The sequence below is a fragment of the Hoplias malabaricus genome, unplaced genomic scaffold (genome assembly GCF_029633855.1).
Source record: "Hoplias malabaricus isolate fHopMal1 unplaced genomic scaffold, fHopMal1.hap1 scaffold_74, whole genome shotgun sequence".
Lineage (NCBI taxonomy): Eukaryota > Metazoa > Chordata > Actinopteri > Characiformes > Erythrinidae > Hoplias > Hoplias malabaricus.
The window spans coordinates 31404-51593 of NW_027101170.1; the positions used below are offsets into that span (position 1 = coordinate 31404).

At 50.0% G+C, this 20190-nt stretch overlaps 1 protein-coding gene across 1 annotated transcript; it reads right to left on the reverse strand.

The window, feature by feature from the left end:
- Nucleotides 1-92: 92 nt before the first annotated feature.
- Nucleotides 93-19277, reverse strand: nol11 (nucleolar protein 11). Its single transcript, XM_066659282.1, is given in 19 exon segments — nucleotides 93-245; nucleotides 2540-2647; nucleotides 3026-3118; nucleotides 3296-3374; nucleotides 9138-9371; nucleotides 9455-9580; nucleotides 9685-9869; nucleotides 10002-10064; nucleotides 10172-10260; nucleotides 10568-10694; nucleotides 10807-10883; nucleotides 10977-11183; nucleotides 12759-12900; nucleotides 13125-13182; nucleotides 17239-17264; nucleotides 17266-17388; nucleotides 17628-17684; nucleotides 17772-17885; nucleotides 19101-19277. Coding segments are annotated over 19 exon segments (2160 nt in total). The 5' UTR covers nucleotides 19239-19277; the 3' UTR covers nucleotides 93-131.
- Nucleotides 19278-20190: the final 913 nt, after the last annotated feature.

The window sequence follows — 20190 nt, forward strand, 5'->3', positions numbered from 1 at the left end:
ACTTTTGGATCTGTATGAATCTGAACGATGACAGAAAATAAAAACCCCAAAATACAAAACAAAAACAAACCCCACACCATAACAGACCATCAGAAGATTTTTATTAAAAAGAATCTGTACAGGAAGAACATTTAAAAGAGCTCAATCACTTCTATTGAATATTGGCTGGTCTCTGTTGACCACTTGGATTTTTTGAGCAACTCCAGACTCCCCTCGATCTTCCCAAGCTCTGCATACAGCTTCATCTAAGAACAGAACGAAGGACACAGACTGTAATGGGCGTATTTAAAGAAATACAATCAGTAAAGCAAGGTAAGGACCTAGAAGTGTGTTTGAACAGGAAATCAGAATTTCAACGTTTATATTCCTATTTGTATCGTGCTAAGGACTGTGGGAAGGACTGAGGTTGCCAAGTGTTTTCCCTTCAGAAATGGAGGTTAATAGTAAAAGTAATTTGGCCCCACCCGCTGGTGCACAATGATGTCAAAATACTGAAGATGTTTGAGGCGCAGTCCCAAAAGGGACACTCGCCGTGTGTAGGGTGTCCCATTTCTAATTTTACAGATCATTTTCCAGGTGGCAGCAGGTTAGTGTCGCAGTCACACAGCTCCAGGGGCCTGGAGGTTGTGGGACTGATTCCCGCTCCGGGTGACTGTCTGTGAGGAGTGTGGTGTGTTCTCCCTGTGTCTGCGTGGGTTTCCTCCGGGTGCTCCGGTTTCCTCCCACAGTCCAAAAACACACGTTGGTAGGTGGATTGGTGACTCAAAAGTGTCCGTAGGTGTGAGTGTGTCTGTGTTGCCCTGTGAAGGACTGGCGCCCCCTCCAGGGTGTATTCCCGCCTTGTGCCTAATGATTCCAGGTAGGCTCTGGACCCACCGAAGGCTCTGAACTGGATAAGGGTTACAGATAATGGATGAATGAATTTTCCAGGTGCTCATGAGTGATTCACTATGTGCTCTTACTGCCGTCTGTGGGTTCGCGGTGGGTCCGGTGCCCACCCGGAATCACTAGGCACAAGGCGGGAACACACCCTGGAGGGGGCGCCAGTCCTTCAAAGGGCAACACACACACTCACACCTACGGACACTTTTGAGTCGCCAATCCACCTACCAACGTGTTTTTGGAGACACAGGGAGAACGCACCACACTCCTCACAGACAGTCACCCGGAAAAAACCCACGCAGACACAGGGAGAACACACCACACTCCTCACAGACAGTCACCCGGAGGAAACCCACGCAGACACAGGGAGAACACACCACACTCCTCACAGACAGTCACCCGGAGGAAACCCACGCAGACACAGGCAGAACACACCACACTCCTCACAGACAGTCACCCGAGGAAACCCACGCAGACACAGGGAGAACACACCACACTCCTCACAGACAGTCACCCGGAGGAAGCCCACGCAGACACAGGGAGAACACACCACACTCCTCACAGACAGTCACCCGGAGGAAACCCACGCAGACACAGGGAGAACACACCACACTCCTCACAGACAGTCACCCGGAGGAAACCCACGCACACACAGGGAGAACACACCACACTCCTCACAGACAGTCACCCGGAGGAAACCCACGCAGACACAGGGAGAACACACCACACTCCTCACAGACAGTCACCCGGAGGAAACCCACGCAGACACAGGGAGAACACACCACACTCCTCACAGACAGTCACCCGGAGGAAACCCACGCAGACACAGGGAGAACACACCACACTCCTCACAGACAGTCACCCGGAGGAAACCCACGCAGACACAGGGAGAACACACCACACTCCTCACAGACAGTCACCCGGAGGAAACCCACGCAGACACAGGGAGAACACACCACATTCCTCACAGACAGTCCCCCAGAGGAAACCCACGCAGACACAGGGAGAACACACCACACTCCTCACAGACAGTCACCCGGAGGAAACCCACGCAGACACAGGGAGAACACACCACACTCCTCACAGACAGTCACCCGGAGGAAACCCACACAGACACAGGGAGAACACACCACACTCCTCACAGACAGTCACCCGGAGGAAACCCACGCAGACACAGGGAGAACACACCACACTCCTCACAGACAGTCACCCGGAGGAAACCCACGCAGACACAGGGAGAACACACCACACTCCTCACAGACAGTCACCCGGAGGAAACCCACGCAGACACAGGGAGAACACACCACACTCCTCACAGACAGTCCCCCAGAGGAAACCCACGCAGACACAGGGAGAACACACCACACTCCTCACAGACAGTCACCCGGAGGAAACCCACGCAGACACAGGGAGAACACACCACACTCCTCACAGACAGTCACCCGGAGGAAACCCACGCAGACACAGGGAGAACACACCACACTCCTCACAGACAGTCACCCGGAGGAAACCCACGCAGACAGAGACACCACCTGCTGCTCCACTGTGCCGCCCAGTTAGGAAACAATCAGTTTTTATTTGAGACTGATTAAACTGATTTTTTTGCTGCTTCCCCCCCCAACAAAATACATACAAAATGTGGCAATGTTGGACTGACCTGTGACCTCACAATCTTGTGGAGACTGAACACTAAACCCTTGGCCTCAGGAGCCAAGGCCAGAACTGTGAAGTGAGCATCCAGCAGCAAGCAAACCCAGTCCATAATCTACAACAACAAAAAAGAAAATACAGTCAACAATCTCTCATCAACTAATCCCTCAACATAGGCTTATTGTTTTATTAAATCTGTTTTTTCTCTCCTCTTTTGTGTAAAGGGACCTTGGGCCACTTAGAAAGGTGCCATATAAATGTAACGTATGGTTCTTTTCCACTGCACTACTCTACTCTCACTAGGACTACAGTAACTGCAGTTGATACAGTTTTAAACAATGTCTCATCTATGTCTTACACTAGAACAGGACTCTTATCCTCGTTCTTATTTACCTCCTGTTAAACCCATTTGGAAAGGAGACACGTGTGGTGACGTGGTTATGAAACTAACGCGTGGGAACATCAGGTTTAAAGAGGCTTTAACCAAACTGACCTGAGCGATGGCTGGCATACGGAGAGCATGGATGTGAGAGTGGGCATCTTGAGAATATTTCAAATACAGGAACCGTAGATACTGCAGGAAGAGCTGGACACAGAGAGAATCTGATTCATCACAACTGTTCATCATGCGAGCTCGGTGTGATGTGGTTAAAGACAGGTCTGTGTGAGTGTTGACTGGAATAACTAACAGACATTGGATTGTGTGTATATATTCAATTACATAGAAAAGGTGCACACACACACACACCACTGCTGTACTTACTATAACCTGTGACACACTGAGGTCTTTCAGATGTGGAAGCAGGAGATTATCGCTGTACGACGTCTGCAGGACCTCGTTTCTTAGAACAGAGTTAAGGAACAACTTACTGAAGCTTTTACTTTAAATTTAAAACCAGATCTGAAGCCACTAGGCATTTTTCTGTTGCTCTGTTCGTCATGAGACTGAGACACAGCGTAAACGCTGGACGCTACTTTTAGACGATTAATGGCAAGAAAAGAAACAACAACAACAAACAATTTAGCTCCAACTCGAATGAACAAAATTATATTTATATTTACACACAAACAGTACTTAGGAGTGTGAGACGCTGAAGTATGGACACACACACACTTACACTTTAGCAATAGAACACAAAGTAAGGCTTTCAATAAACAAAGGACACGTCTTGGATACTGATCACTTAGCAGCACACCCCTGTGGAGCACCTCCTAAATATCTGTGTGTGTGTGTGTGTGAATGAGTGAGAGAGTGAGTCTGTGTGTGTTAGTGAGTGAGTGAGAGTGAATGAGTGAGTGTGTGAGAGTGAATCTGTGTGTGTTAGTGAGTGAGTGTGTGTGTGAGTGAGAGAGAGTGAGTCTGTGTGTGTGTTAGTGAGTGAGTGTGAATGATTGAGTGAGTCTGTGTGTGTGTGTATTAGTGAGTGTGAATGAGTGAGTGAGAGTGTGTGAGTGAGTGAGTGTGTGTGTGTGAGTGAGAGAGTGAGAGTGTGTGAGTGAGTGAGAGTGTGAGTCTGTGTGTGTGTGTTAGTGAGTGAGTGTGTGTGTGAGTGAGAGAGTGAGAGTGTGTGAGTGAGTGAGAGTGTGAGTCTGTGTGTGTGTTAGTGAGTGAGTGTGAATGAGTGAGAGTGTGAGTGAGAGAGAGAGTGAGTCTGTGTGTGTGTGTTAGTGAGTGTGTGTGTGAGTGAGAGAGTGAGTGTGTGTGAGTGAGTGAGTGAGTCTGTGTGTGTGTGTGTTAGTGAATGAGTGAGTGTGTGTGAGTGAGTGTGTGAATGAGTGAGTGAGTGTGAATGAGTGAGTGAGTGTGAATGAGTGAGTGAGTGTGTGTTAGTGAGTGAGTGTGAATGAGTGAGAGAGTGTGTGAGTGAATGAGTGAGTCTGTGTGTGTGTTAGTGAGTGAGTCTGTGTGTGTGTTAGTGAGTGAGTCTGTGTGTGTTAGTGAGTGTGAATGAGTGAGTGAGAGTGTGAGTCTGTGTGTGTGTGTTAGTGAGTGAGTGTGAATGAGTGAGTGTGTGTGAGTGAGAGTGTGAGTGAGAGAGAGAGTGAGTCTGTGTGTGTGTGTGAGAGAGAGTGAGTGTGTGTGAGTGAGTGAGTGTGAGTGAGTGAGTGTGAGTGAGAGAGAGAGTGAGTCTGTGTGTGTGTGAGTGAGAGAGAGAGTGAGTCTGTGTGTGTGTGAGTGAGAGAGAGAGTGAGTCTGTGTGTGTGTTAGTGAGTGAGTGAGTGTGTGAGTCTGTGTGTGTGTTAGTGAGTGAGTGTGTGAGTCTGTGTGTGTGTTAGTGAGTGAGTGAGTCTGTGTGTGTGTTAGTGAGTGAGTGAGTCTGTGTGTGTGTTAGTGAGTGAGTGAGTGTGTGTGTGTGTTAGTGAGTGAGTGTGTGAGTGAGTGTGAATGAGAGTGTGAGTGAGTGTGTGTGTTAGTGAGTGTGAATGAGTGAGTGAGTGTGTGTGTGATTGAGAGTGTGAGTGAGTGAGAGAGTGTGTGTGTGTTAGTGAGTGAGTGTGAATGAGTGAGTGAGTGTGTGTGAGTGAGAGAGTCTGTGTGTGTTAGTGAGTGAGTGTGAATGAGTGAGTGAGTGTGTGTTAGTGAGTGAGTGAGAGAGTCTGTGTGTGTTAGTGAGTGAGTCTGTGTGTGTGTTAGTGAGTGTGTAAGTGAATGAGTGAGTCTGTGTTAGTGAGTGAGTGAGTGAGTCTGTGTTAGTGTGTGAGTCTGTGTGTGTTAGTGAGTGAGTGAGTGAATGAGTGAGTAAGTGTGTGAGAATGAGTGAGTCTGTGTGTGTTAGTGAGTGAGTGAGTCTGTGTGTGTGTTAGTGAGTGAGTGAGTGAATGAGTGAGTAAGTGTGTGAGAATGAGTGAGTCTGTGTGTGTTAGTGAGTGAGAATGAGTGAGTGAGTGTGAGGGTGTAAGTGAGTGAATGAGTGAGTGTGTGTTAGTGAGTGTGAATGAGTGAGAGTGAGTGAGTCTGTGCGTGTGTTAGTGAGTGAGCGAGTGAGTGTGTTAGTGAGTCTGTGTGTGAGTGAGTGAGGGTGTAAGTGAGTGAATGAGTGTTAGTGAGTGTGAATGAGTGAGTGTGAGTGAGTGTGTGTGTTAGTGAGTCTGTGTGTGAGTGTGTGTGTTAGTGAGTGAGTGAGAGAGAGAGTCTGTGTGTGTGTTAGTGAGTGAGTGAGTGTGAATGAGTGTGTGTGTGAGTGTTAGTGAGTGAGTGAGTGTGTGAGTCTGTGTGTGAGTGAGTGTGTGTGAGTGAGTGTGAGTTAGTGAGTGTGAATGAGTGAGTGAGTGTGTGATTGAGTGTGAGTGAGAGAGTGTGTGTGTTAGTGAGTGAGTGTGAATGAGTGAGTGAGTGTGTGTGAGTGAGTGAGAGAGTCTGTGTGTGTGTTAGTGAGTGAGTGTGAATGAGTGAGTGAGTGTGTGTGTGAGTGAGAGAGTGAGTGAGTCTGTGTGTATTAGTGAGTGAGTGTGAATGAGTGAGTGAGTGTGTGTTAGTGAGTGAGTGAGAGAGTCTGTGTGTGTTAGTGAGTGAGTCTGTGTGTGTGTTAGTGAGTGTGTGAGTGAATGAGTGAGTCTGTGTTAGTGAGTGAGTAAGTCTGTGTGTTAGTGAGTGAGTGGGTCTGTGTGTGTGTTAGTGAGTGTGTGAGTGAATGAGTGAGTCTGTGTGTTAGTGAGTGAGTGAGTCTGTGTTAGTGAGTGAGTGGGTCTGTGTGTGTTAGTGAGTGAGTGTGAATGAGTGAGTGAGTGTGAGTGAGTCTGTGTGTTAGTGAGTCTGTGTGTTAGTGAGTGAGTGAGTGAGTAAGTGTGTGAGAATGAGTGAGTCTGTGTGTGTTAGTGAGTGAATGAGTGAGTAAGTGTGTGAGAATGAGTGAGTCTGTGTGTGTTAGTGAGCGAGTGAGTCTGTGTGTGTTAGTGAGTGAGAATGAGTGAGTGAGTGTGAGTGAGGGTGTAAGTGAGTGAATGAGTGAGTGTGTGTTAGTGAGTGAGTGTGAGCGAGTGAGTCTGTGCGTGTGTAAGTGAGTGAGTGAGTGTGTGTGTGTGTGTTAGTGAGTCTGTGTGTGAGTGAGTGAGGGTGTAAGTGAGTGAATGAGTGAGTGTGTGTTAGTGTTAGTGAGTGTGAATGAGTGAGTGTTAGTGAGTGTGTTAGTGAGTCTGTGTGTGAGTGTGTGTGTTAGTGAGTGAGTGTGTGTGAGTGAGTGTGTGTGAGTGAGTGAGAGAGTGAGTCTGTGTGTGTTAGTGAGTGAGTGTGAATGAGTGAGTGAGTGAGTGTTAGTGAGTGAGTGAGTGTGAATGAGTGTGTGTGTGAGTGTTAGTGAGTGAGTGTGAATGAGTGTGTGTGTGTGTTAGTGAGTGAGTGAGTGTGTGTGAGTGAGAATGAGTGAGTGTGAATGAGTGTGTGAGTCTGTGTGTGTGTTAGTGAGTGAGTGTGTGTTAGTGAGTGAATGAGTGTGTGTGTGAGTGTTAGTGAGTGAGTGAGTGTGAATGAGTGTGTGTGTGAGTGTTAGTGAGTGTGAATGAGTGTGTGAGTCTGTGTGTGTGTGTTAGTGAGTGAGTGTGTGTGAGTGTGTGTGTTAGTGAGTGAGTGTGAATGAGAGTGTGTGTGAGTGTTAGTGAGTGAGTGAGTGTGAATGAGTGTGTGTGTGAGTGTTAGTGAGTGAGTGAGTGTGAATGAGTGTGTGTGTGAGTGTTAGTGAGTGAGTGTGAATGAGTGTGTGAGTCTGTGTGTGTGTTAGTAAGTGAGTGAGTGTGTGTGTTCGTGAGTGAGTGTGTGTGTTAGTGAGTGAATGAGTGTGTGTGTGAGTGTTAGTGAGTGAGTGAGTGTGAATGAGTGTGTGTGTGAGTGTTAGTGAGTGTGTGAGTCTGTGTGTGTGTTAGTGAGTGTGTGTGTTAGTGAGTGAGTGAGTGTGAATGAGAGTGTGAGTCTGTGTGTGTGTTAGTGAGTGTGAATGAGTGAGTGAGTGTGTGTGTGATTGAGAGTGTGAGTGAGTGCGAGAGAGTGTGTGTTAGTGAGTGTGAATGAGTGAGTGAGTGTGTGAGTGAGAGAGTCTGTGTGTGTTAGTGAGTGAGTGTGAATGAGTGAGTGAGTGTGTGTGTGAGTGAGTGAGTCTGTGTGTGTTAGTGAGTGAGTGTGAATGAGTGAGTGTGTGTTAGTGAGTGAGTGAATCTGTTAGTGAGTGAGTGGGTCTGTGTGTGTGTTAGTGAGTGAGTGTGAATGAGTGAGTGAGTCTGTGTGTTAGTGAGTGAGTCTGTGTGTGTGTTAGTGAGTGAGTGAGTAAGTGTGTGAGAATGAGTGAGTCTGTGTGTGTTAGTGAGTGAGTGAGTCTGTGTGTGTTAGTGAGTGAGTGAGTCTGTGTGTGTTAGTGAGTGAGTGAGTCTGTGTATGTTAGTGAGTGAATGAGTCTGTGTGTGTTAGTGAGTGAATGAGTCTGTTAGTGAGTGAGTGGGTCTGTGTGTGTGTTAGTGAGTGAGTGTTAGTGAGTGAGTGAGTCTGTTAGTGAGTGAGTGGGTCTGTGTGTGTGTTAGTGAGTGAGTGTGAATGAGTGAGTGAGTCTGTGTGTTAGTGAGTGAGTCTGTGTGTGTTAGTGAGTGAGTGAGTCTGTGTGTGTTAGTGAGTGAATGAGTCTGTTAGTGAGTGAGTGGGTCTGTGTGTGTGTTAGTGAGTGAGTGTTAGTGAGTGAGTGAGTCTGTTAGTGAGTGAGTGGGTCTGTGTGTGTGTTAGTGAGTGAGTGAGTGAATGAGTGAGTAAGTGTGTGAGAATGAGTGAGTCTGTGTGTGTTAGTGAGTGAGTGAGTCTGTGTGTGTTAGTGAGTGAGTGAGAATGAGTGTGAATGAGTGAGAGAGTCTGTGTGTGTTAGTGAGTGAGTCTGTGTGTGTTAGTGAGTGTGTGAGTGAGTCTGTGTGTGTGTTAGTGAGTGAGTCTGTGTGTGTGTGTTAGTGAGTGAGTGTGAATGAGTGAGTGAGTGTGTGAGTGAGTCTGTGTGTGTTAGTGAGTGAGTCTCTGTGTGTGTTAGTGAGTGAGTCTGTGTGTGTGTTAGTGAGTGAGTGTGAATGAGTGAGTGAGTGTGTGAGTGAGTCTGTGTGTGTTAGTGAGTGAGTCTGTGTGTGTGTTAGTGAGTGAGTGAATGAGTGAGTAAGTGTGTGAGAATGAGTGAGTCTGTGTGTGTTAGTGAGTGAGTGAGTCTGTGTGTGTTAGTGAGTGAGTGAGAATGAGTGAGTGAGTGTGAGTGAGGGTGTAAGTGAGTGAATGAGTGAGTGTGTGTTAGTGAGTGAGTTAGTGTTAGTGAGTGTGAATGAGTGAGAGTGAGTGAGTGAGTCTGTGCGTGTGTTAGTGAGTGAGTGAGTGTGTGAGTGTGTGTTAGTGAGTGAGAGTTAGTGTTAGTGAGTGTGAATGAGTGAGTGAGTCTGTGCGTGTGTGTGTGAGTCTGTGTGTGAGTGAGTGTGTGAGTGAATGAGTGAGTGTGTGTTAGTGAGTGTGAGTGAGTGAGTCTGTGCGTGTGCGTTAGTGAGTGAGTGAGTGAGTGTGCGTGTGTGTTAGTGAGTGTGTGTGTGTGTGTGTGTGAGAGAGTGTGTTTCAGGCCAGATCACAACAGAAATCAGTTCATCATCATCATCATGAAGGATACAGCAGAGCCCCTTTGTGAATTCCCACTGGGCAGAACAGTCGATGTCTGACGGGCTTTGTGTCCTTGGTCTGAGATTCGGGAGCTACATCACAGCTCTCCTCGTCCACAACAGGAGCAGAGAAACCGTTCTGACCCTTGTCCTCGTCCGAGCGCTCATCTGTCTGAGAGAGGGCCTTCATAAAGAGCAGACTGTCCTCCTCCAGATCCACGCTCTCCAACTCTGAGTCCTGAACACTGCACAAGGCTGTAGACTCAAGCACAGTTCCTAAAGTACAGGTAAAATAAGAGTCTTCGTGTGTCAACAGTGCAGTGTTTACCTGAGGATGGTTTGGAGACAGACGCAGGTAACAGCTTCTGGAAGGTCGTGAAACAGCTGCAGACACAGCTGGCAGAGCCGGAAATCCTTTTTCTCCAGAGCCAGCGTCAGCAAATCAGGACATACGCTGAAAAACAGGACGGAGAGTGTTAACTATAACTGACTACATCAACTACATCATAACCAGGAGATCCTGAGTAGCACGGTCCCACCCCGACCCCTCTCTCTCACCTGTGGCAGAGGTAGTGTGTCTCCAGCAGCTGAGTGAAGGTGCTCTGGGGGTAGAAGTCTGGATCTGTTTGGCACCTCGTCACCACTTCAGATGCCACACTCCCCACTGCCAGCTGCAGCACGTCTGGCTCTGAGCCACACACAAACATCTCCACTTGCTCCTGCACCTCCTCCACTGAGCACACCTACAGAGACACACATTTGTAAACGTCTACACCACGCTTTAAATGCACTGAGGCTTTTGTCGTTCATGAAGAACGAGAATAAAGAATAATCTCCAGAAAATGTAGACCTTCGACCCGAACAAAGCAAGTCACCTTGATGTTCTCGATCAGCTGCTCTGCTGTCGGACACGACGCCTGGTTCTTTTTTAGAGTCGGCTTCTGCGAAGAAAGGAAAGAGCCAAGAAAGAATCAATCACACAAGGGTTAAAAAGATAGTGGTCAGATGAGCCCCACCGCCCTCTGTCACTGCACTGGAGTCTTACGTTCTTTCTAGTGGTCACCCCCTCTGTCTGTGGCTGGTCTCCGTGGAGAACCGTGTTCCAGGACGGCACCAGAGTCGGACCCTTGCCTTCTGGATTGAACAGAAACAAAGAACAAAGAGTCGGACCTTTGGAAAATACGAATGGCCATCGACGTGAGGCCTCAGGCTGCAGAGCTGCAGTATTCTGTAGTTTGTAATTACACTAGCTACGTTTACAGGCGGCCTGATCGTACGTTTATAATCCATTTGACACTTAGCGCTAGCACTAGAGGAAATGAGCACACCTCGGCCCCAGAGACTGGGAAGCATCTATGAGGTTTCAAACCTACAATGACTGTGTATTTAATCATTATTACTCTATTACTACCTTCCTGACGTCAAAAAGCACGCACGGTACCGTTAGTTCCTGACGTGTGTTTGAGTTTCCCGATGGCGGTGGCCAGAGACGACGCCTGACACTCGAACGGAATCACGGACAGAGTCTTCCCATGAGGCACAAACAGCTTCCCAGAGTAGCACCACATCTACACACAGGACACACAGTGAGCCTCAGGACAAGCTTTACACACCATCACCATCACAACACCACCTCGCATCTTCAAGATCACTAAAGCAGGAAGGAGCCGGTGTTCTCACCTGGCCGTATATCTTCGCTGACAGCTCTCTGCTGGCCTGTAACGTCTGGAAATGTGTGTTCCACAGACACAGGTAATCTAGAGAGAGAAGATCCAAACCCAAACGTGTCACACCTTTACCTCCAATGCCTCATTAAATATTAGAACATGAATATCACACTCCGTAATTACCTTTCCCCGCTCCAGCCGAGGGGTGAGGGACCCCCACCACGGCCACGTGAGCCTCGTCCAGGGGCAGAGCGGAGGCGGAGGTCAGCTCTCCCTCAGGAACAGGCAGCTGCAGGAGCAGAGAACAGAGCAGAGGCAGGAGTGTCTCTGACCCAGATGAGCCCCCAGAACGAGCTGGTAACACGCTCTCGTACACACTCCCACTGGGGACTGAGGAGAAGGACAGAGAGGAGTTCGCAGAGTTTTAAAACTGCAGATGTGTCCGTTTAGAAGAAGAAGAAACACGTTTATTGATCCTTTTGGGGAAACCGCTTCTCTGCATTTGAGCCATCCGTGGCATTGAACACACAGACACACACCCTAGTGAGCTATTCTTCACACACACACACCCTAGTGAGCAATTCTTCACACACACACACTAGTGAGCAATTCTTCACACACACACACACACACACACACACACAGTGAGCAATTCTTCACACACACACAGACTAGTGAGCAATTCTTCACACACACACACAAACACACTAGTGAGCAATTCTTCACACACACACACTAGTGAGCAATTCTTCACACACACACACTAGTGAGCAATTCTTCACACACACACACACTAGTGAGCAATTCTTCACACACACACACACACTAGTGAGCAATTCTTCACACACACACACACACTAGTGAGCAATTCTTCACACACACACACACTAGTGAGCAATTCTTCACACACACTAGTGAGCAATTCTTCACACACACACACACTAGTGAGCAATTCTTCACACACACACACACTAGTGAGCAATTCTTCACACACACACACTAGTGAGCAATTCTTCACACACACACACTAGTGAGCAATTCTTCACACACACACACTAGTGAGCAATTCTTCACACACACTAGTGAGCAATTCTTCACACACACTAGTGAGCAATTCTTCACACACACACTAGTGAGCAATTCTTCACACACACACTAGTGAGCAATTCTTCACACACACTAGTGAGCAATTCTTCACACACACTAGTGAGCAATTCTTCACACACACTAGTGAGCAATTCTTTACACACACACACACTAGTGAGCTATTCTTCACACACACACACACTAGTGAGCTATTCTTCACACACACACACTAGTGAGCTATTCTTCACACACACACACACACACACACACACACACACACACACACACACACACACACACACACTAGTGAGCAATTCTTCACACACACAACCGGAGCAGGGGCCCAGGGTGCAGTTTGGGGGTTCAGGCCGGTCCCGGGAATTGACCCGACGACGCTCCGGCTTCAAGCTCACTTCTCTGACCTCGAGGCCTCAGCCGCTCCCCGGTTCATAACGTTCAGACGTCCCAAGCACAGGCTTAGCCTCCTATCCATAAACCTCTAGTGATGCCACACCACATTTTTACCCTGAGATGTACACTTCCAGCTCCATCCCCAGGGACGGAAGGAAAAAATGGGAACGGGGAGCGAAGGAACCCCTCAAATTACAAGACTGACGTGCCCCTGAGCAAGGCACCTCACCCCCAACAGTTCCCTGGTGCTTAACCTGCCCACTGCTGTGTGTGTGTGTGTGTGTGTGTGTGTGTGTGTGTCACAACAGCTCACTAGTGTATGTGCCACATATAGGTTTAACGCAGAGAAAAATAAAGCATCTCTTCTTCTGTTTTCCTATCAGTTCTTTTCAAACGTATCCTGTTAAAACCCCACTGAATTATGAAACAGAGGAGAGAATGAACTGAGGTTTAGAGACTGAGGCTCACACAGGTAAATGAGGTGTATGTTTCCGTCTCTGTGTGCGGCAGCGAAGCTGACAGGGGCCGAGTTCTTGGAGTCTGTCCTCAGTTTGTGCTTCACAAGTGAGTTGGGACTGAATCTCTGTACGTAGAGGTGGTGTTCTCCCCTCTGAAAAAATAGAAAGACACAACAAAGGGTTAATCCCAATGTCTGTCATTCTCTGGACATTTGAGAAGAAACAGAATTATAGAAATATAACAGTTCACTCTTCTTCTTTTAAAATAATAAAATCAATGTAATAAAGGACTGATTGGGACCGTGAGCCCCGGCTTCTCCTTGGGGTCCAATGACACGGCAGATGGACGAGGAAAAATGTGATCTGTCAGCTTCACCTGCTCTGTGCTGAAGAGTAGAACCAGCTGCTGCTCCGTCTGCACCACTGCGCTCCACCTGGAACAAAGAGGAGGAAATCTGAGGTCCTGCGGGTCCACTGCTCCACCGCTGGGAGGATTTAGGGCCCTGTAGCCCACACTCAGCACTGAGCATTGGTAGCTTTGGGCCAGAGGTGTATAACGTTTCTCCTCTGGAGACCCTCTATCAGTGTTTGGAGGAAAACTCAACTAAACTCAGTGAGTGAATGAGCAAAGTGTCTCTGTTTAAAACATCAGATCAAATCCTAACATTAGTCTAGGACTTTTATTGTGTATTATAAGCTGGCTACAAAATAAAAGCAGCACATGAAGAGCTTCCCCACTTTTCCATCTGATATGAACACACATTTAGGGTCTCTCTCTCTCTCCCTCCCTCCCACCTCTCACTCACTCATTTTCTCTCTCCCTCCCTCACGCTCTCTCTCTCTCCCTCCCTCACGCTCTCTCTCTCTCCCTCCCTCACGCTCTCTCTCTCTCTCTCCCTCCCTCACGCTCGCTCTCTCTCTCTCCCTCCCTCACGCTCGCTCTCTCTCTCTCTCTCCCTCCCTCACGCTCGCTCTCTCTCCCTCCCTCACGCTCGCTCTCTCTCCCTCCCTCACGCTCGCTCTCTCTCCCTCCCTCACGCTCGCTCTCTCTCCCTCCCTCACGCTCTCTCCCTCCCTCACGCTCTCTCCCTCCCTCACGCTCTCTCCCTCCCTCACGCTCTCTCTCTCTCCCTCCCTCACGCTCTCTCTCTCTCCCTCCCTCACGCTCGCTCTCTCTCCCTCCCTCACGCTCGCTCTCTCTCCCTCCCTCACGCTCGCTCTCTCTCCCTCCCTCACGCTCGCTCTCTCTCCCTCCCTCACGCTCGCTCTCTCTCCCTCCCTCACGCTCTCGCTCTCTCCCTCCCTCACGCTCTCTCCCTCCCTCCCTCACGCTCGCTCTCTCCCTCCCTCACGCTCTCTCTCTCCCTCCCTCACGCTCTCTCTCTCCCTCCCTCACGCTCTCTCTCTCCCTCCCTCACGCTCGCTCTCTCCCTCCCTCACGCTCGCTCTCTCTCTCTCCCTCACGCTCGCTCTCTCTCTCTCTGTCTCTCTCTCCCCCTCTCTCTCTCTCCCTCCCTCCCACCTCTCACTCACTCATTTTCTCTCTCCCTCCCTCACGCTCTCTCTCTCTCTCCCTCCCTCACGCTCGCTCTCTCTCCCTCCCTCACGCTCTCTCTCTCCCTCCCTCACGCTCTCTCTCTCCCTCCCTCACGCTCTCTCTCTCTCCCCTCCCTCACGCTCGCTCTCTCTCCCTCCCTCACGCTCGCTCTCTCTCCCTCCCTCACGCTCGCTCTCTCTCTCCCTCCCTCACGCTCTCTCCCTCCCTCCCTCACGCTCTCTCCCTCCCTCACGCTCTCTCCCTCCCTCACGCTCGCTCTCTCTCTCCCTCCCTCACGCTCGCTCTCTCTCCCTCCCTCACGCTCTCTCCCTCCCTCACGCTCGCTCTCTCTCCCTCCCTCACGCTCGCTCTCTCTCCCTCCCTCACGCTCGCTCTCTCTCCCTCCCTCACGCTCGCTCTCTCTCTCCCTCCCTCACGCTCACGCTCTCTCCTTCCCTCACGCTCTCTCCCTCCCTCACGCTCTCTCCCTCCCTCCCTCACGCTCTCTCCCTCCCTCACGCTCTCTCCCTCCCTCACGCTCTCTCTCTCTCCCTCCCTCACGCTCTCTCTCTCTCCCTCCCTCACGCTCGCTCTCTCTCCCTCCCTCACGCTCGCTCTCTCTCCCTCCCTCACGCTCGCTCTCTCTCCCTCCCTCACGCTCGCTCTCTCTCCCTCCCTCACGCTCGCTCTCTCTCCCTCCCTCACGCTCTCGCTCTCTCCCTCCCTCACGCTCTCTCCCTCCCTCCCTCACGCTCTCTCTCTCCCTCCCTCACGCTCTCTCTCTCCCTCCCTCACGCTCTCTCTCTCCCTCCCTCACGCTCTCTCTCTCCCTCCCTCACGCTCGCTCTCTCCCTCCCTCACGCTCGCTCTCTCTCTCTCCCTCACGCTCGCTCTCTCTCTCTCTGTCTCTCTCTCCCCCTCTCTCTCTCTCCCTCCCTCCCACCTCTCACTCACTCATTTTCTCTCTCCCTCCCTCACGCTCTCTCTCTCTCTCCCTCCCTCACGCTCGCTCTCTCTCCCTCCCTCACGCCTCTCTCTCCCTCCCTCACGCTCTCTCTCTCCCTCCCTCACGCTCTCTCTCTCTCTCCCTCCCTCACGCTCGCTCTCTCTCCCTCCCTCACGCTCGCTCTCTCTCCCTCCCTCACGCTCGCTCTCTCTCCCTCCCTCACGCTCGCTCTCTCTCTCCCTCCCTCACGCTCGCTCTCTCTCCCTCCCTCCCTCACGCTCTCTCCCTCCCTCACGCTCTCTCCCTCCCTCACGCTCGCTCTCTCTCTCCCTCCCTCACGCTCGCTCTCTCCCTCCCTCACGCTCTCTCCCTCCCTCACGCTCGCTCTCTCTCCCTCCCTCACGCTCGCTCTCTCTCCCTCCCTCACGCTCGCTCTCTCTCCCTCCCTCACGCTCGCTCTCTCTCTCCCTCCCTCACGCTCACGCTCTCTCCTTCCCTCACGCTCTCTCCCCTCCCTCACGCTCTCTCCCTCCCTCCCTCACGCTCTCTCTCTCCCCTCCCGCTCTCTCCCTCCCTCACGCTCTCTCTCTCCCTCCCTCCCGCTCTCTCTCTCCCTCCCGCTCTCTCCCTCCTCTCTCTCTCTCTCCCTCCCTCACGCTCTCTCTCTCTCCCTCCACTCACGCTCTCTCTCCCCTCCTCACACTCCTCTCTCTCTCTCTCCCTCCCTCACGCTCTCTCTCTCTCTCCCTCCCTCACGCCTCTCTCTCTCTCTCCCTCCCTCACGCTCTCTCTCTCTCTCCCTCCCCTCACGCTCTCTCTCTCCTCTCCCTCCCTCACGCTCTCTCTCTCTCTCCCTCCCTCACGCTCTCTCTCTCTCTCCTCCCCTCACGCTCTCTCTCTCTCTCTCCCTCCCTCACGCCTCTCTCTCCCTCCCTCCCTCACGCTCTCTCTCTCTCTCCCTCCCTCACGCTCTCTCTCCCTCACGCTCTCTCTCTCCCTCCCTCACGCTCTCTCTCCCTCCTCCCTCACGCTCTCTCTCCTCCCTCACGCTCTCCTCTCCTCACCTCCCTCACGCTCTCTCTCCCTCCCTCACGCTCTCTCTCTCCCTCCCTCACGCTCCTTCTCCCTCCCTCACGCTCTCTCTCTCCCTCCCTCACGCTCTCTCTCCCTCCCTCACGCTCTCTCTCCCTCCCTCACGCTCTCTCTCCCTCCCTCACGCTCTCTCTCCCTCCCTCACGCTCTCTCTCCCTCCCTCACGCTCTCTCTCCCTCCCTCACGCTCTCTCTCCCCCTCACGCTCTCTCCCTCCCTCACGCTCTCTCTCCCTCCCTCCACGCTCTCTCTCTCTCTCCCTCCCCCTCTCTCTCACACACTGTCTCTCTCTCTACTTTCTCTCCCTCTGTTCTCCTCTTTCACTTTCTTCTCTTCACTTTCTCTCCCTGTTCTCTTTTCATTTTCTTTCTTCACTTTCTCTCCCTCTGTTCACTTTCTCTCCCTGTTCTCTTTCATTTTCTTTCTTCACTTCTCTCCCTCTGTTCACTTTCTCTCTCTGTTCTCTTTTCATTTTCTTTCTTCACTTTCTCTCCCTGTTCTCTCTCTCTCTCTTCACACTTTCTCTCTCTCTCTTTCTCTCTCTGATATCAGGGGTCCACCAGCCCCTAAACTCCATGATGTTGCAGTTCTCTTCCTGACGCTAACGTTGACTCTTTATTATAAAATAAACTAGCATTACTGATTTAGTGAAAAACACAGGACAGAGATTCAACACTCTTCATTAGACTCATGTGCAGCTGCTCTCTATAGAGTACATACAAACTGTGTGTGCGCCCACTGAACATTCACATAAAATAATAATAATAGTGTAATGAATGAACATAAATCAGTGTCCTGCGTTCTTTGCCTGCACCTGTACGAACAGCTCCTTCAGTCCCGTCTGCGCAGACGCTGCATTTTCACAAACAATTCTGACCCATGCCATAAACAACCTGATCAAATCTTCGATTCTGACCTGATCTGCTCCTCCTCTGAGAGCAAGCTCCTCGATTGGCTGCTGAGGAGCGGCGAGGAGCGAGTCCAGGTGCCGGACCGCACCGCGGCGAAACAGGACGACGGGCTCTTGACCCGGGACCGAGTGAATCCTGTGCACATCCCCAGACACCTACACATCAGTAACGGAGGTAAAATAGTTAATAGAGGGAGGAGGGAGGGAGGGAGGGAGTGTCATGCTGTAGTTCCTGCTTGTCTGTGTCTGTGTGTGTGTACTGCTGAACGTCTGTGGGTGCACCTTGAAGTGAGCCCACTTGTATGTTGTGTTTACATCAGTTGAATCCGTTAATAATCACAATAACCCATTAATAATTGATTAATAATTGATTGTGAGCATTAAAGAGCACTTACTGTAGCTTTGAAGGCTTTTTCAATACTGATGTCTTCATCTTTCCAAACTCTGATAACCTGCACAGGACAAAAGACCACGATTAAATCAAAACGTGAGCTTTATTTAACGCCGTCTAAATCCCCTCTACTGCCCCCCACACCTACCTTCTCATCTGTTACCATGACATACTCCTTGGCCTGTGAGTTGTAAACTGCAGGAGAGGTGATACACTGACCCTGCTTCACCATCCAACTGCACAACGGCTTCTGATCCGAAACCTGGAGACGGTCAAAGACAGTATGAAAAAGGCTTGATACGAAGAGCTTTGAAATAAACATAAACTAACTCCTTCCAAACATACTCCTACAAAACACATGAATTCACACTGCCGGGCTACAGCTGGAGGAGTCCCAGAGAGAGACAGAGAGAGAGAGAGAAAGAGAGAGAGGAGAGTGAGTGAGAGAGAGGAGGGCGAGTGAGAGAAAGGAGGGAGAGGAAGAGAGAGAGCGAGAGATATGAGAGTGAGAGAGGGAGGGGGAGAGGAGAATGAGAGAGAGGAGAGGGAGAGAGAGTGGGAGAGAGAGAGGGAGGAGAGGGAGAGAGAGAGGGAGAGAGGGAGAGGGAGAGAGAGTGGAGAGTGAGAGAGAGGAAGACAGACAGAGAGAGACTGCGAGAGCGAGAGACAGAGAGAGAGCGGGAGAGAGAGAGCTCATTTTCTTAAGCTCGCTAGCTTTCAGCAATGTGTGTGTGAAGAAATGTGAGAACACACACATCCATGCTGTTAGAAGTGTAACCCAGTCTTACCCAGGGCTGTATACATCTGTTAATTCTGTGTTGGTTCAGACGTCTGGTTCCATTCACCAACACAGTGAACTATCCTGAATCAACGAGTTTCTGCACAACAGAGCATTTCTCACTCAACACACTCTGCACACCATTGTTTACAACTCACAACTTACCTTTTCAGGTATTTTATGAAAGAGCTGGAGTTCTCCTTTAATTGATCACCCACCCCCTGCGCTGTTAGTTGCCTTTACCTGAGGAGGGTCAGCTTTATGAAGCTGAAATTGGCACCTAACAGATTTAACTGTTCCACCTTAAACGGCGTAGTATTTATTAATGAACGGTCCTTAATCTTCACGTCACAATCTTGGCCATTTAAGGTGGAGTGTAAAACTGGAAAAGAACCTCATTTCACCTTCCCAAGCTCGTTCATTTAAGGGGGAACGGAACAACAAACACACCCTCATCCACGTAGAGTCACATATTTAAGGTGGAATGGAAGTTCGAATAACCAGCACCGATAAGCCGCCCATTTAAGGTGGAACCGAGCAAATTTATGCCCCGTAGAGTCCACTTAAGGTGGACCGGAGCTCTGTAAGCCTCGTACGGACCGTGTCTCCGGGGTTAGGGGACAGTGCTGGTGCTGTGTCCGTTGTCACGGCGCTGAGGAGCGGTTCTAAACGCGGTTTGCCCCCGGATCGGTTCTTTACCTGGTACACTGTGATGGCTCGGCCGGACTGAGTGATGATGACGCGGTCTCGGCCCTGGTCCGGTTCGACCGTGCGCGTTCCCGAGGGTCCGGGCTCCGAGAGCGCGCACAGCGTGTACGACTCATACAGCGCGGCCATGTTTCTGAACCACAGCAACACGAGCAGAAACACGGGGAAATACACCAGCACAGCGCCCCACAGCGGAGAGGAGGACTGTGTGTGTTTACACAGACCACAGTTCAACTTAAACACAGTGTAAATACCGTGTATACAACTAATCAACTCACAATGCTCATATATATATGTGAATAACCTTAGTGAATGGTACACATTTATGGGAACTGTGTGTTTGACCAATCAACTGGTTTATTTTAAATGCTTTGAACTGAACTCAGAGAGAGAAAGGGAAGAGAAGAAATGGAATATAGAGAGGGAGAGAGAAAAAACCCAGTAAACATTTAGCCGTTGATTCAACGTTGAAATAACGTAATGACTGCCGTCTAATCAACGTTCTCTTAAGGTTGAAAATGAAAGTTGAAAAGACGTCCAAACACAGACGACTATTAGACGTATTTTGGACGTCATTAGTTGGTCCTGAAATAAATGACTTGTATAAAACGCGTTTTGGACGTCCACTGACGTTATCGATTGGTCACCACTTAACTAACTTATTAAGATGGATGTTGGACGTCCATTGACGTTTAAAATATGTCCTTGACGGACAGACTACTTTTAAACCTATTTTGAACGTGCAGGGACGTTCCTTGTTTACTGGGTCAGGGGCGAGACAGATAGAAAGAAGAGAGAGCGGAGGAGAGAAGGAGTGTGAGAAAGAGGGATCAAGATGGGTTAGAAAAGGAGAGAAAGAAAAGTGGGAGATAAAACGAGAGAAATGGAGTGAAAGGCAAAAGAGAAAAAGGGGAGAAATGAGAAAAGGGAATAGAAAAGGAGAGGGGGGTGAAACGGAGGAGAGAAGGGAGAGAATGAGTGTGAGAAAGAGGGAGCAAGTTGGGTTAGAAAAGAAGCAATAGAAAGGAGGGAGAGGGAAAGTGAAACGGAGGAGAGAATAGAGAGAATGAGTGTGAGAAAG